The sequence below is a fragment of the Stenella coeruleoalba genome (genome assembly GCF_951394435.1).
Source record: "Stenella coeruleoalba genome assembly, chromosome: 4".
In the NCBI taxonomy this organism is placed as follows: Eukaryota; Metazoa; Chordata; class Mammalia; order Artiodactyla; family Delphinidae; genus Stenella; species Stenella coeruleoalba.
In genome coordinates, this window is record NC_137149.1 from 30,632,236 (window position 1) to 30,649,182 (window position 16,947).

At 36.5% G+C, this 16,947-nt stretch overlaps 1 protein-coding gene across 3 annotated transcripts in view; it reads left to right on the plus strand.

The window, feature by feature from the left end:
• Positions 1-16,947, plus strand: part of COL25A1 (collagen type XXV alpha 1 chain) — a gene marked incomplete at its 3' end in the record, with an annotated part of 460,030 nt that overhangs the window by 282,503 nt on the left and 160,580 nt on the right. For all 3 annotated transcript variants that reach the window (XM_079919359.1, XM_079919357.1, XM_079919358.1), the window contains exon 5: positions 1,168-1,185. In XM_079919359.1, the coding sequence (XP_079775485.1) occupies positions 1,168-1,185 (18 nt within the window). The remainder of the gene's footprint in view (positions 1-1,167; positions 1,186-16,947) is intronic.

The following is a 16,947-nucleotide window of genomic DNA, read 5'->3' on the forward strand; positions in this document are numbered from 1 at the left end:
TGCCTGGGACTCAGTAAGGAGTGAATGAATGGTATTTTCTTTCTCTGTCCCCATCACTAAAGAGTCAGGAGTGGGGTGAGTAATATCCGCAGTAACTTGGTGTAGCTCCCCTTCCTGGTTTGATCAGATAAAATCTAGCCAACCACATTTTCAGACAAAGCTCTTGGAAATCATCTGTTTTATCCCCAGTCAGTAAGAAGGCAAGTACCTAGAGAAATTCCAAGCCTGGAGAGGGACTGAGAGAGAAAGAGAGTCTTCTCTGGGAGTTGGATTAGGTCCGTGCTTTTTTGTGTAATACCCAGTGGCATACAGCTGATAGAATGAGATTATGCATCATTTTTTTTTTAAGATTCCCTAACTTGGTGTGAACTTTTTCTTTCATCTCATCTTACACAAAACCCAACTGCAGATTTTAAGAAGGTGATATGTAATCAATACTTTTATTCACAGGTGATTTTCCTTTAGTGAAAAGCATTTGCAGTTATGCTGCTTGGAAATTTTTATCAGCTTAAGCAACGAAAAAGTAACATTCAAAGTAAATCCGATTGACCAGAGGTTACATAATCTATTGATTGTATGAGGAGTTATGATGCACTTTAATTGAGCCAAAGACCTCTCATATCTGCTTAAAAATGCCCTTAGGCTAGGTTATGCAGAGCAAAAGATAGATGTTTACTTTTTTTAATTGACGTAAAATATTATTGAAACAATGAGATATTTAAAGTGTCAGTGAATTCTAAAACTAAAATATCTGCCTCTTTTTTCTTCACTTTGTGCCATCTCTGAACATGCAGCTCATAAAAATAGTCTGTGCTAGAGGACCTTCCCTTTATGTAACCCACTCATTATTATAATGTGAAATGTATTTCACCTTTTGCCTTCTCTTTCTCTATTTTAATTCTAGAGCATACTAAAACTCTTGAGTCATTTTGGAATTACACAAAACGACCATAATATCAAGATTTTAGATAAATAGCATAGAGTGAAAATATTAAGATATGACATAACTTTTTAAAAATCACAAATGAGATTTGTCAGTAGTTAGGTATTATCTTCAGAAATATTTTGAAAAGATATTCAGAACTAGTTTAAATTTTGGTACTGAAACTATTCACTTAAGAAACAATCTTGTAATTCTTTTTCTTTTTTTCTTCTTTTCAATTTCAGGGTCAGCCTGGTCCTGAGGTAAGTGAACTCTTTTTCTTCTAACAAATCAATTTCAATTAGGATTTTCCCAGCGTGGAGGTTTTTCTGCAATTCTTTTCAAAGGATATAAAAAAGTTATGAACCAGTAATCATGACACCACACAGTAGACCAAATATTTCCCAGGAGTAAAGCTTCAGGGCCTCTTAAGGGTTGTATGAGCCACATCAGCTGTTGGACCAGATGGCAAGTTTAACAATGTACTATCATATAAAGCAAAACTCTTAACTGATCTGAGACAGTGCCACAGGACTTTCATGTAAGATAAAATGATTTCGTAGTAGATGTCGGGTATGAACTTGTTTGCATAAAGTACTGATTAATCATTACTATTAATGTAAATAAACACAGACTGATTATTTAGATTGTGATCCCACCAGCTACTTTTGATTCATTATAGACAGATATTGAATTCATTCTACAGTTCAATATAAACTAACTGCTGAAGATATGGTTTATAATTAAATGTGAATGCACTCAACAGACAGTCTTTCGGCCCTAAATCATAATGAAGAAAATGAGGAAATATCAGGGAGGGGAGGAATGTGTAAAAAGATGAAAGTACAAAAGAAGGGAGTTGTCAGAAATGAAGAGTCAGTAAAAAACAACAATCTCACTTATTGCACTCAGTAGGGATCTAGAGAGAAGGAAATGCCATTATTAATGTTTCACCTTTAACACTATAATACCTGTAAATAACATAGTTATTTATTGAGTTCCCTTTACGTCTCTTTCCCCTCGATATACTAAATGTTATTTCTGTCCTAGATTATTTCGTAAATAAATGATTTTCATGATATCTTTGTTAATCAATATCATAAATTGTCTATCGTGTGCTAATTCTCATACTAGACCATGATAATATTATTTATAGTTTTTATGAGCTCTGAATTTAAGGATGTCCAACGAAATAAACAAAAATGCCTTCAGGAGAACAGTCCTTTTCACACTACTCATGAGAAATATCTTGAAAAGTAATTAATTTATATTCACATCAGAGAATACTCTATTTATAATTTTCACTCTTATATTCTAAGTTATCTCAAGCTAATTATTGGAGGGAAAAAAACCCACAAAAGAAAGTTGTAGTTTATTCCCTAAATTTGAAACTGCTGCATGACAATGAGATGAAGACAACGTAAAAGGGGCTTTGCATGCTTTATTTTATTTAATGCTACAATAGCCCTGAAAGTATTATTATCCTAGATCTAGATCTAAGAGATATGTATTTTTAATCCCTTCTTATTTTGTATATATACATATCTGTATATATCTGTGTGTGTGAACCTATAAGAATATATATATATATATATATATATATATGTAAAATATACTCATATATAAAACATATGAGGAACCTGGGAGAGACAGTGTAGAGCTTGCCTCAGAATCTCCCCACTGAGGGTAGGGAAATTGACGCATTTATGCACTGATCTCCCATCCTTCATTGGTAAGAGTTGTGCCTGGGTGTTAACTCCCTGGAACTTCTGGCCTGCCCCAGAAGGTACAGCACACTCCAGCTACTCGAGGATGCAGGAAGCAGTAGGAACATACGGGACCTTTATTCTAGCACCGTCTTGGAGGGAGGCAGTGGTGTGTGTTGGCACCTACATCTGCTACAACATCCAAGTGCAAGTGTCCTATAGACAAAACAGAATGGAGAACTCAGATATGGATATAAAGATGGAAAACTGGACAAAAAACAGCATTAAAAGCATATTAAGTAATGAGACTTTAAAGAGGATAACTGTAAAAGGAAGGACATGGTCATAATAAATCTTGACTACACAGCCACAGTGAATGAGCGGAAGAAAGATGATAAACCAGCACAGAAAGCCAAGAATGGTCAGAACCAGGAACACCTATGGATGGATCACTGTAGCTAAGATTTGAAAGTACATCATGGCACTTCAGAATACCTTCACAGCAAGCCTTTTTTTTTTTTTTTTGCGATACGCGGGCCTCTCACTGTTGTGGCCTCTCCCATTGCGGAGCACAGCCTCCGGATGCGCAGGCTCAGCGGCCATGGCTCACGGGCCCAGCCGCTCCGCGGCATGTGGGATCTTCCCAGACCGGGGCACGAACCCGTGTCCCCTGCATCGGCAGGCGGACTCTCAACCACTGCGCCACCAGGGAAGCCCGCAAGTCTTATATTTACTGTGGCTCTTCAGAAAAATAGTCTACCTAACTGCCTATAATTGAAAATTTTGGAAATTTTGAAGGAGGATAGGACTGGCATTTTCAAAAGGTGATCTGCTCTGGTTTTCCTTCATTTTGGCTACAATTTTGCTTTTAGTGGACACTCAAGTCACATGATCATTTCTTCCAAAATGCCTTCCTTGTGTCACAGCAAAAGGAAAGCAATGGATTCAGGAAGGATAGGTATGAAGGGAAATGAGAAGACAACAGATACCCTCACACTGTCTTTCTATGCCATGAAAAATAGGCAGAGTTTTGTTGTTATGTCCCCAAGGAAAAGTCTGACCTACCTCTTATCCCTACATCATTATAGTATTTTTCAGAAGAAACTTCCAATTTTAGATTTTAAACTAGAGAATTCTTAATGAAGTTCTCATTTAGTACCAGATGATTGGTTAACTTTGTTCTGCTTGTTATTCGTATGCAAATGTTTATGTCAATGAGTGTTTTCTTGCATAGGTTGAACATCACCACCTCATCTTATTCACATTGTTATATGATGCAAAACTCTTAGACAGTGAAACTCAATTCTGCTTCTTCGATATCACACATCATTTAGTAAGGACTTCCAGAGTAATAGGGTTTTATTTTGCAGACCAGTGGGAAAAAGGGAATATGTCTTATAATCAAAGAGTTCTGATCATCTTCCTAAAATTGAAGACAGCTTGGCTGGACTTAGCTTAAATTGCTAAAAAATTGCAAAGACTAGAAAGCTGAATAGCAGTGAACACTGTTACAGTGACAGTATGAAATTGAATACGAAAATAGGCCCTAAGGAAGAGAGGTAAATCTATGTGTTTACCTAAATGGGTGAGAAAATGGTTCTTGATGAGGGAAATGAGATGGTGAAAGGATATTAGAAAGAAAAAAAGACAGTTCTAGCAGCTGTGGTTAAGATGGGAAAAGAGGCAGGGGAATGAATGGGGAGAATATTGCTGTGAACCCACTGAATCAGAGGAAATCAAATTCTTGGAGAGGAAAAGGGATGGGTTAGAGTAAATAATGTCACAGAGACTTGAAAAAATGATTGGGTAGAAAGAGAAAAAAGAACAAATGGCAACAGAGAGTAAGGAAGGGAAGAAAGAAGGGAAAGAAATTAGAAAAAAAGATGAACATTTGTATTTCAACCTAGAGGTAATGGGAATTATTCAGGGGGTGGGGCAAAATTAATCTATTGACATGAAAGTCACCCTGATACTTTTTTCATAAATTCGTATTAACATAATTCATTTCAATAACTCAAGTATCTATTTTGCCTCTATTAGGTACGAGGCACAAATGGTAAGGCTGTGAAATTGTGAACAAGACAGACTCAGTCTCTGTTCTTTTAATATTAATAGTCAAGTAGAGTGTCAAAGTTCTGTCAATTCTGCAGACCCACCATTCCAGGGATGACTTTAACCACATGTGCAAGACCTGCTCTGTGTCTGTACATCTGGTTAATCCCCAGGTTTCCTTGGGACCTTGGACATGAGGCATTTAAGGAGGCCTTTTTCCAACATGCAGGTGACCCAGCGTCAATGCCATTGCTCTAAGTGTAGTCCTGGTGCCATGCCTGTGTTCTAATAATGGGGTTTCTGCCCAGATCTAGGCACCCCTCTTCTGATGACTGAGTCCTTTCCTGGTTCCTCGTGCCTACACTCCCTTTCTCCGTTACCGTCTTCATCCCAGGTCCTCCTTTTCCTTTCCTCTCTACTGCCGGGTATTACAGTCATGGTGTGCACGCTCTGTGCAGCCTTGTTAATGGCTGACCGAACAGTTAGCTGCCTCTAGCTCACTGCCTACCTGACAGGGACTCTCCATTTCTATTTCTCTTGACCATGACTTCTCCATTGCCATTCTGCCCACTGTGAACACATGCCTGTTGCCTGGCCAATCACTGCTGCAAGGGAGCTGAGTCAAGAAAGTGAACGTTTAGCTTTTTCCTGTCTGTATAGTGGAGACATCAAGGGTTGGGACTGAGTGTAGCATCAACCAATATCAACCTATGTATGTCTTTTTCTATCACGGTTCTGATTATGTCATTCTTCTGACTCCCAAACTTTGAATCTCAATATGACTACCATTTAGTTCCTTACCTGACATTCAAATCCTTTGATTTGTCCTGTTTTTCCAGCACTATCTCCCACTGATTTTTCATTAAATTTCTTTCTGGATGTCAGTTTGCACAATGCTTCATCCAAACTGAATCAAAACATTTACTTTTTTCCCTTCAAATATGTTTTCCTTCATTTGTCTTTTCTTAAACCAGTCTTTTCTCCAGAACTGCTTCTCTCCTAGCCCCTAGATACACTTAGTTTCCACACATCCAAATATGATAACCCTTCATACTTACATGTTACTTCTTCCATCAGGATGTCGTTACCCTACCTTAGCTGAATGTAATTTCTTCCTTTTGCTGAATCCCCACAGCATTTTATCTGTACACCTTTTTATATTACTTTACACTTAAAACAGAGGGGGCATAGACAGCAAAGCCAGGCAACTCATAAGTCAAACCCTGGCTCTTCCACTTAGAAGCTCTGTGATCTTGGACAAGTTACTCAATCACTCTGAGTCTCATTTCCCCCATCTATAAAGCAGAGATGATCATGTCTTATCCCAACAAAGGGTGTGAGGATTGAAATAACACATGTATAACTTCTAATACAGTTTAGTACATGACAGGCACTTTCCTCTTTCTATTGTATCATAGTTATTTATAGACATCTTTTCTCTCTTTATTACTAGCTTTTATGATCTTCAAGAGTGGGATCTATGTTTTCTTCAATCTTTACTATCCTCCACAACACCATAGTTCCTTGTATGTAGTAGAAGTTCAAGAAATCTTATTGAGTTTCAAATGGTATATACAAGAGCTTAAGGAAAAGGAAGCTGAGGAGGAGAGAAAACTATCAGCTTTTCATAATTCTAAATGCCCAGTCAATAATACCATGAGTCATCAATAATACCATGTAAAACTGGCCTGAGGTTTCTAAGTTCTGAGATTTTTCTGAACAGGTATTAATGTTAATATCTCACACCCACATGGTTTGGATGCCTTCGTTTCCTTTCATGATAGTAGTTTATTCATGTTGATATTTAATCTTTGGTGAAAATAAACAAATAGCATTAGCCCAGGACTATACTTATGATGTATTACTTTATTTTGTAATAATTTATCTGTAGAGTTCAAAGCTTGGATTTGATTTTTAACAATCAAGACAGCTATAGAAAGTAGTTCATGGTGGTTGTAACACCACATTGCTTAAGCAATAATATTCTCCCACTAATAATTTAATACAAATTGTAGGAACTAGTTGTATTTTAAAAAAAACCTGCTCAGGATTCTATCTTGCACACTTTATAAAATATATTGGCCTTCTCTTCACCCCAAATAACTCCATCAGTATATTCAATAGTGAAACCATTATATTAATGACTGATACCATTATATTAATGATTGGTACTCCTTCTATACCAAGGGCGCTTCTTTTGCATAAAATTTTTAGAATTTTAAAGCCCTCCTCATAACTCCCCTTTGGAGTTGCATGTGAACATAAAGGAGATATAGTTCCCTTAGGAATTTGGAGGACTAAAGTTGCTTGCATGGTGTAATTCTGTATTACTCAGTGAGAAAAAAATGCAAGAGAAAACCACAAGCAAATACCACCAGACAACTGCACATGGAGGCGTGTGCCTCCCATTTGTACTTGTTCAGATGCACTTGAAAAGAAATGGAAGATGTCACTTTGCCTTTTTTCCCCAAATCCCTTTTTACTTTTTGTTGTTGTTCTGATGTTGTCATTGCCATTTCACAGCGTTTTACTCAAATTTACAAAATAAAGCTGTGTGTGCCTTGTAAGGAATTATTCCTGAAAAAAAATACTATATTTAGGGACAGTATTTAGCTTTCCATTCATATGTTTTTAATTATATATTATGCTCCTTCTAACCTAACACTTTAGCAATTCCCATATTTCATGTTTGTGTTCCAGCCTTTGTCAGATCCATATAACCTGACTTGGGAGCAGGGGGAGGACATATACATTCTCCAAGAAATTTGAAATGCATGTGTCTGTGACTGTATGCATGCGTGCGTGCGTGTGCATGTGCGTGTGCTCGTGTGTGTGTGTACAGAGAGTCTTTTACTCACTACGTAATAGAACTGTCATATTAAATTAGTAATGTAGTCTATTCTGGATAAATCATGTTAGACCTGATAAAGTATTATCATGCCCCATTATCTGTACTTTATGTGGGGGTTATGTGATAAAGAGAATGATTATAAAAGTCTTAATGTTTTAGTTTTTGTGGTATTTTGTTAAGTAAATGGTTAACGTGATATGAAAGGCTCCATTGTACTCCAAATAGCTTATACCATTAAGAGTACATACAATACAACAGCTTATTTATTTTACTATAACCATATCTCTTTATTTTTACATGGTCATTTGTGTATTGAATTGGTGTAACATTATCCCAAAGTTTAATTTTACCTTAGAATTCTTTCCTACTGAAATTAATTGAAGAACTTCTCTTGCCAACTTTATGCTTTGTTCTCTACCAAATATATTCCTTTTAATTCTATCTGAATAAAGGTGAGTAACACAAAGCCTTTCATGAATAATTAATCTGACATTGATTTGCATACATAGAAGCTGTTATCATTCCCCAAACTTACTCATTTTTATATCTCAATTTTTTAATACAGTGTTGATATATAGAAAAAGCACAATAATGTTTTGTTGACTAAATGTATATATTTAATAATTTAGATTTAAAGCTAAAATTTTATATTCATTTGATGATGAAATGACTGAAAGAACTGAAAATATCAGCTTTAACAGTCCACTTTTTAAATTTTATTTTATTTTTTTTTATTTTGGCTGGCTGGGTCTTCGTTGCAGCACGTGGGCTTCTCTAGTTGTGATGCTCAGGCTTAGTTGCCCTGCGGCATGTGGGAATCTTAGTTCCCCAACCAGGGATCGAACCCACGTCCCCTGCCCTGGAAGGCGGATTCTTAACCACTGAAACACCAGGGAAGTCCCAACAATCCACTTTATAAGGAGCATATGGAATACATTGGATACGGTTAAGGAGATGGGCTCCATGGACAGACACCTGGGTTTACAGCCTGGTCTGCAACTTACAAGCTGCCTGACTTTGGACAAGTTATTTTTTTCCTTCAGTTTTTCAGTGTAAAATAAGGATGGTTGGTTTGACTTAATACATGATTTAATGAAGCACTTGGAACAGGGTATGGCACATATAAGTGTTATTATTAAATCTAAACACCTACATACATACCTTCTCACATAAGCGTTCACACTGAGACAGAGCCATGAAGATGTATTACCCTTATAGTGATACTTCTTCTGGATAAACATCCAACAGAATAATGGCCTCAAAAGATAGAGGTTTAGGATAAGTAGTTTAATCTTAAAATTAAGAAATTCATGAAAAATGATTATCACTGTTAGATATACTTTTTGTATATATTCTGTATCTAAAACAAACATTTATGTGTCTAATTCTTTCTAAAGGTATCGAAAAGTTTTAGTTAGAAATATTGTTCTTCATAGTATTTTATGATATTAATTTTCCCCATCCAAGGGCAAGGCGTATGCAAATGTAAGAATATCAGTTGTATCTCATAATACTATATAAATTTAATTCAATCCAAATCCAAAACCCAAGAGGACTTTTTAAAGGAATTTAGTAAGCTGGCTTTACAATTCATATGAAAGAGTAAGGGAGCCAAGTGGCCAAGAATGTTTTGAAATAAAAAGAAAAATGAGGGAAGACTTTCCCTACTAGATATTGGAACATTGAATCTACAGTATAAACATAGTTTACTAACATACTGTAAGACTTATGCTCCTAGAAAAAAATATGTAAAACAATAGTGTTAAGGCATTGGGCAACAGGCAGCACAGAGAAGGAAAACAAACAAGGTGAACCCTAAGATTACCCAAACCTACTGTCTGGAGAGAATTTCTCAGCTGTAGCACAGCAAGGAGCACCTAAACAGAGTGGTCTCTGACCCTTGAGGAGGTCAAGGCAGCTGGAATTTGTGAGGCAGGTGAGAGAGCAAAGAGCCACATGGAGAGAGCTCAGAAGGTCCGCAGAGAGTCCCCCTTGATAGCTCAGCACAGGACTCATCAGTACATGTGTGTCTTAGCTCAGGATGCTACAACCAAATGCCATAGACTGGGTGGCTTAAACGACACACCTTTATTTCTCTATAGCCATTATTTTGTAATAACTTTAAATGGAGTATAATCTATAAACATATCGAATTTATATGTTGTACACCTGAAACTAATATAATATTGTAAATTAACTACAATAAAAAGTTTTTTAAAAAAAGAAATATTTTCTTCAGTGAATTAAAAGTAATTCAGTTTGAAGTGTTTCAAACTTTAAAAATTTTATTTATAAATTTTCTCAAGTTTATTATATATGCACATGTAATTTCTCACATGTTTTTATGGATTTCTTTGATAATTTTGATATCCTATGAGAATTCTTAATAGGCTAAAGTTATTTTCTCTCTAAATATCTCCAGTCATATTTCAATTGATATGATATTTTTCATACAAAATATATTCTTTGGATCGTGTAGAGATTACAGTGGAAGAATGCTATTAGATAATAGGTAGAAAGATAGCTCCAGAAACATTTTATTCTATCTTCTTTCTTTTGGATAGACCTCATTTAAACCTAGTTTAAACAATGGCTGAAGTGACTCAGTATTGAAAGTGTGGGGAGAGAGAAAATATATACTCTTTCTAAAAGCTTGGAGTCACAGGCAGGAGGGAGAAGACAGCCAAAACTATCTGCCCATGTTTGAGATGTGAGAAAAAAAGAAAATCTTTCATTGAACAGAGTTCATTTCGTCTTCAAGAGACTGTGCAAAGTTGTTTATTCCTTTTGCTGTTAACTCTTCTGGAACTAGTCATGAGTCCACAAATGAGAAATGGTAGTGACCTTGAAAGGCACAATTTCTAGCTGAAGTCAAACATATCCTCATAAGCATTCATTGGAAGCGTGTTGGACATACAGTTATCTGTGACTTTCTGATTGTCAACAGGCTATTCAGAGAATATTACTTTTGGCCCTGATGTCCTGTTAGAAACCTCTGTTGCAAGAAATCTGCTAATATATTTATTGGATACTTACCACGTATAAGGTACAAAACTACACATTTGAATTAGTAAGAGACGAGGGGAAGGGAAATACTATTTACAGAAGACCGTATGTTCTTTTAATTACTTCCTACTACTCCCGTATGAGCTAACTATTGTTTGTTCCATCTTACAGATGCAGAAACTGAGGCTCAGAGAGGTTAAGTGACCTGCCAAAGGTCCTATGTTTGTATACATTGAAGCCTCCAAAGTTAGCATTTGTTACATTTCCCTCTCTTACATATTGATCTCTTCCTGCCCTCAAGGACCCTGGTAGTTTAGCATGAAGCATACGTCTTATACCTAGTGAGCACGAGCTAAGTTTTCTAAAAGAGTTACAAGTGCTTTAGGAGTTCAAAACTAGGGAAGGAACATATCCAAAAGAGGGTCAGGTAAAGCTCAGGGAAGAGAGGTCACTGAGATGAGCCATCAATGACTGGCAATAATGATAGTGGGATTGTAGAGGAGGCAAAGATGAGACTTTTACTGCAAGGACTAATGTTTCTTTCAGAAACTCAGATTCCTACTGTGTTTTTTTCCAAGTAGCTCCATAGCTCAGACTGCCAGGTAAGAAGTTTCAAGAAAGTTGTGCTATCGTTATTCTAAGCAAAATGATAACTGATGACGTTTATTCAGCAGAAAGAATGGCATAAGCAAAGGTACAGAAAGTGAGGAGAGTGAGGGGCATTCTGACAACAGCTGGTATTCAAGGCTGACTGGCGGAGAGGATCCTTAAGGGAATAGAGGGAGAGGTGGCATGGGGGATAAAGCAGAAAAGGAAAGTTAGAAGCAGATAATAGAGGACTTTGGAATAAAGATGCAGACGTAGAGAATGGACTTGAGGACACGGGGAGGGGGAAGGGTAAGCTGGGACGAAGTGAGACAGTGGCATGGACATATATACACTACCAAATGTAAAGTAGATAGCTAGTGGGAAGCAGCCACATAGCACAGGGAGATCAGCTCGGTGCTTTGTGTCCACCTAGAGGGGTGGGATAGGGAGGGTGGGAGGGAGACGCAAGAGGGAGGAGATATGAGGATGTATGTATATGTATAGCTGATTCACTTTGTTATAAAGCAGAAACTAACACACCATTGTAAAGCAATTGTACTCCAATAAAGAGTTTTTAAAAAAATAAAAAATAAATAAATAAAATAAAATGAGACAATAGAGGACTTTGGACACAAGCAGAAGCTAACACTTTATTTGGTAGGGATCAGAAGGGTGATCTAAACTAAATTTTTAATTATATAACTACTTCTTTGGGGAATTCTCAAGCTTATTTAAAAGGAAGAGAAAGTAGTGTCATAAACTGCCCTAGACCCCTCAACCAGCTTCAAGAATTATCCAAGACTAATCTTGTTTCATGAATCCCTTCCTCTCGTTTATTTTGTTTTGCTTTGTTTTTTTGATGATGTATATAAAAGCAAAACCTAGATATCATGTCATTGCATCTGCAAATACTGAAATATGAATCTCTAACTGATAAGACCTTTCTGTAACATACCCATCACTTCATTATTGATTCTAATAAAATTAATAATAACTCTTTAAATATCATCATACCCAGTCTGTATTCAAATTTCCCCAATTATCTCAAAAATGTCTCTATAGATGGTTTGAATCAAGATGTAAAGCCCACACTTGGAATTTAATTACTATAACTCTTCAGTCTCTTTTATTCTATAGTCATCTTCCTCCTCTTTTTATGTTTTCATGTCATCAGTTTTTTCAGGGCATTCATCCTATTTATAGAATGCCCCGCATTCTGGATTGGTCTGACTTCCTTATGGTGCTTTTGAACTTTCTCTTATCTTCTGTTTTTCTTGTAAATATCTTTTGCAAGTTCTATTTAGAGGTTTGATTAGGTTCTGGTTCAATGTTCAGAAAGAGTCTCTTATAAAGGTGTAATATGCTTCTTATTTCATCATACCAAGAGGCATAAAATATTTGGTTGATTGGCAGGTCAGTGGTATTGGCCTGCTTTCCCAAAACCTGTCACCTAATAGCTTTTGCATCCATGGAGGCTCATGGCCTATATCAACTTTCTCAGAGTGGATTACAAATGAGCCATTGATGTGTTTTGAGCTGAGGAATGATATGTTTAGAAATGCACTTTAGAAAACATAGCCTGCCAAAAGAATGTAAGAGGAAGTAGAGTAAAGGAAGACCAAAGATGCTTATAGACTATTCTTGTTTTCCAGGCACAAGGGAACTAGCAACAAACATGGAAAGTTATATTCAAGGGATTTTGGGGAGAATGAATATAGGACTTGTCAATAGATCCTATTTACTGAATCAAACGTAACACTGAGCTTTTAGACTTGCAAGAGTAGCAGTGTGTTAAACAAAAATAGGGAAGTCAGAAGTCATGATTGGCTTGCAGTAGAAACTGAGAAGTTTGGTTGGAAAATGTTGAGTTTGAGCTGATGATGGCCTCTCTTGGCTTAGACATCTGGTGAGCAGTTGAGAATGCAGGATTGCAGCTTGGAAAAGAATTTAGGACATAATTCAGGTAATAGGTAAAGCCAAATAGTATATTTGATAGCTGATGAAGGGAGTAAAGTGAAAAGACAAAAGGTTTAGAAACAAATCTGGGCAATCTTGACATATATGGGCTTTGTCAACCCTCCCTCCTCAAAGCTGTGGTTTATTTAGTTTTAGTTTAGCCCAGGGTGACTCCCTTCCAGGGCCCCAGTGACTGGCTCAGCAGTTTCCCTTCCCATAGCTCAGCTTTCTTCTTCTTAATGGAAAGAAATGCCCTCAAGATCAATATGTATTTCAACTCATGTTACTTTATTTTTCCCAAACCTAGAATGTAAAAATATGCCTTCTACTCTGCTACTTACTTTCTCTTCCCTCAAGTTCAATTTCCTTTCTTTTTGTGACCAGTCTATTACTTAGGGAAGTTCAATGGAGATGGTAAGAAGAAGTCACGACCTTAGAATGGGGGAATGGAGGGCAAAGGCAACTTTTCTTTCCTTTGACTTTAGGAGAGGGGGAATGAACATGTTTGGAGACCAAGGAGAAGAATCCAAGGGAACCGTAATGGGGTTTATTTTGTTTTATTTTATTACTCTTTATTGAAGTATACTTTATTTACAATGTTGTATTAATTTCTGCTGTACCGCAAAGCGATTCAGTTATACATATATATACAATTCTTTTATATATATATATATTTTTTTCTTTTCCATTATGGTTTATCATAGGATACTGAATATAGTTCTCTGGGCTATACAGTAGGGCCTTGTTGTTTATGCATTCGATATATAATAGCTGACATCTGCTAACCCCAAACTCTCACTCCATCCCTCCCCCAACCCCCTCCCCGCTGGCAAACACAAGTCTGTACTCTATGTCCGTAAGTCTGTTTCTGTTTCATAGACAGGTTCATTTGTATCATATTTTAGATTCCACATACAAGTGATATCATATGGTATTTGTCTTTCTCTTTCTGACTTACTTCACTTAGTATGATAATCTCTAGTTGCAACCATGTTGCTGCAAATGGCATTATTTTGTTCTTTTTTATGGCTGAATAGTATTCCATTGTATATATGTACCACGTCTTCTTTGTCCATTCACCTGTCGATGGACATTTATGTTGTTTCCATGTCTTGGCTATTGTGAATAATGCTGCTATGACCATAGGGGTGCTTGTATCTTTTTGGATTAGAGTTTTGTCCGGATTTTTGCCTAGGAGTGGGATTGATGGATCATTATGGTAATTCTATTTTTAGTTTTCTGAGGAACCTCCATACTGTTTTCCATGATGACTGTACCAACTTACATTCCCACTAACAGTGTAGGAGGGTTCCCTTTTCTCTACATCCTCTCCAGCATTTGTTATTTGCAGAATTTTTAATGATGGCCGTTCTGACCAGTGTGAGGTGACACCTCATTGTAGTTTTGATCTGCATTTCTCTAATAATTAGTGATGTTGAGCAGCTTTTCATGTGCCTCTTGGCCATTTGTATTTCTTCTTTGGGGAAATGTTTGTTTAGGTCTTCTTCTGCCCATTTTTTGATTTTTTTTTTTTTTAACTGTTGAGTTGTATGAGCTATTTGTATATTTTGGAAATTAAGCCAAGAGAACTTGTTGAAGAGACAAGTGAGAACAGCAATGAAGAGCAGGGCGAGGGTGGGGAGAATAGGTATGATAGTCCCTTCACTCCCAGGAGAGAGGAGGTGAAGATACAAGAAAATCTGGAGACGGAGAGTGTGGTACATGTGGAAGCTTACATTAAAGCTTTTGCTCTGTTTAGTCATCAGCTGAGAATGAGGGAGATTGAGCTTCTAATTTACATAGGCAGCTCAGGAACCACAGAGGAACCCTGAGATTCAGGATCTCCCAGACTCATCTGACAGTTGTTTTTTCCATCCCTTCTGTGTATGTCGTTAGACTCAAAGGGGACATCCTACCCTCATCCCTGGATTGTATTCAGTTGCCCTGCACAAAATCAATATTGCTCTATGAGATACTACAAGTGAAGTCAAGAATCAAAGTGACCTTCAAACCAGGCTTTCTTAAATAGTCTGGGGAAAATTACTTGGGGACAGTATAGTAGGCAACATGAAGAAATAAATGATTGTAAATTAAACTCCAGGTTTAAAGATGGATGTTACCTCTGAATACCTTTGAATTATATTGAGGACACTAAGAGTATTATAGGATAGTTTACACCATTAGCTGCAAAATCACAGGGGCTACTATGGGCATTTAGAGAGCAAGTTGATACTTTCTTTCCACAGAAGGAATGTTTAGGATTCCAAGTCTTTCACCATGGAGTTCATTTTATTTGACCTCTTAAAAATAAGTTTAAAAAAAAAAAGCAAAGTTAAACAAATAAAAAGTTTTAGCAATCTTTTAAAATATTTAGATGTAAGGAATGTTTCTAGAAAGAAGGGACCTCTTGGTTATGATTGGCAGAAGAAGTAATTTGGCTGTCTTTGATTTGTATTGTGTTAGAAAAGAAAGCCAGAGTGAGCTTCCCTGATTCCTGCTGTTTTATAAGCCCTTAAGTCCATTGAGCTACATCAGCCTAACTTTCAAGAGTCCTTTTTTAATGTTTGGTTTTTCTAAATTTTCTTTTAGTGCTAGACCTCACTAATTGTTTCCTTATGACAGCTGCTTATGATTTAAGACTGATCTTGGGTACGTATAGTCCCTCGTTCAAGGCTCAGCTGACATCACGAAAGAACATATAGTTACCATCTTACTACAGAAAATGCCCAGAAAATAAGAGCTGTAAAAAGTACCTTCTCAATAAGCGGGGCTGGTTTTGATATTTTAAATTTCTGTTTATACCGACCCCCTTTTCTGCTTGGTTTCTTTTAATCTTCAATGCAAAACAAAAGGTGTAAAGTCTGAAGCTATAAACCTGTTTATAGCTGTAATTCCCTTCCCTGGCTTAGCAGAGTTTGACACTATAATGAACACGGTTCTTCTGCAGCAACATTGAATCTGGTTCTTGTATATTTCTTTTATATGTTGCTGCTTTGAACACAGGAGAGTTTTATTGCATTCTTGTCTTTCTGGGTGTTTTGATTCAGCGAGAATTGATTATCTACTGTATGCTAGGGGTGACTAGGTAGTTCCAGGGCCTAAAGTTTTTAGTCATTAAAGTATGGTTAAAACAACAATTAAGTGCTTTTGTTTTGCTTTGTTTCGTTTGGTAATATTTCCTGTACATTGAAGTAAACTATATTAAACCCACATATTCTTGAAATGTTTTCAACCTTCCACCTAATACATTTCTCACCGCATTGCCTTTTGATTTTAGGAAATCAATATGTTTACTTTCTTCATCCTCAGGTCAAGTATCTGAAAAAGAAATTTAATTTTATGTTTAGCATGGTTAAAATATTTAAAATATTGAGTGTGTGCTTCAAAATCATTACCATTAGTAGATCAGGCATTCTACAAGTTGCTTTGTGGACAGTGTTTCATTTAAGCAAAGAGTAAGCATAGTTTTCCCCATTTTTCAGATGAAGGAACTGAGGCTCAAAGAGATTAATTAATCTGCTAAAGATCACACAGGTGATCACAACCAGGATTTCAGTCTGGATCTGTTTGATTCTAAACCTTGAGCTCTTAATCACCAAGATAATTTATGTATTTTATTTTAAAATAATTCCCCCAAATTATACTTTCCTTTTTATTTTTTACTCTTTTCTGTAGCATTTGAAAAGAAATTATACGGAAGCACACACACACACACACACACACACACACACACACACACAAACACACACACTGATCTATACTTATGTATAGGAACTCGTACATTTTCACGTTACGTTTTCCATAAAAAGCTTTAAATTTACACATTACTAGCTGAAGTTATTTGCAAAGTTGGAAGTCTGTGAAAC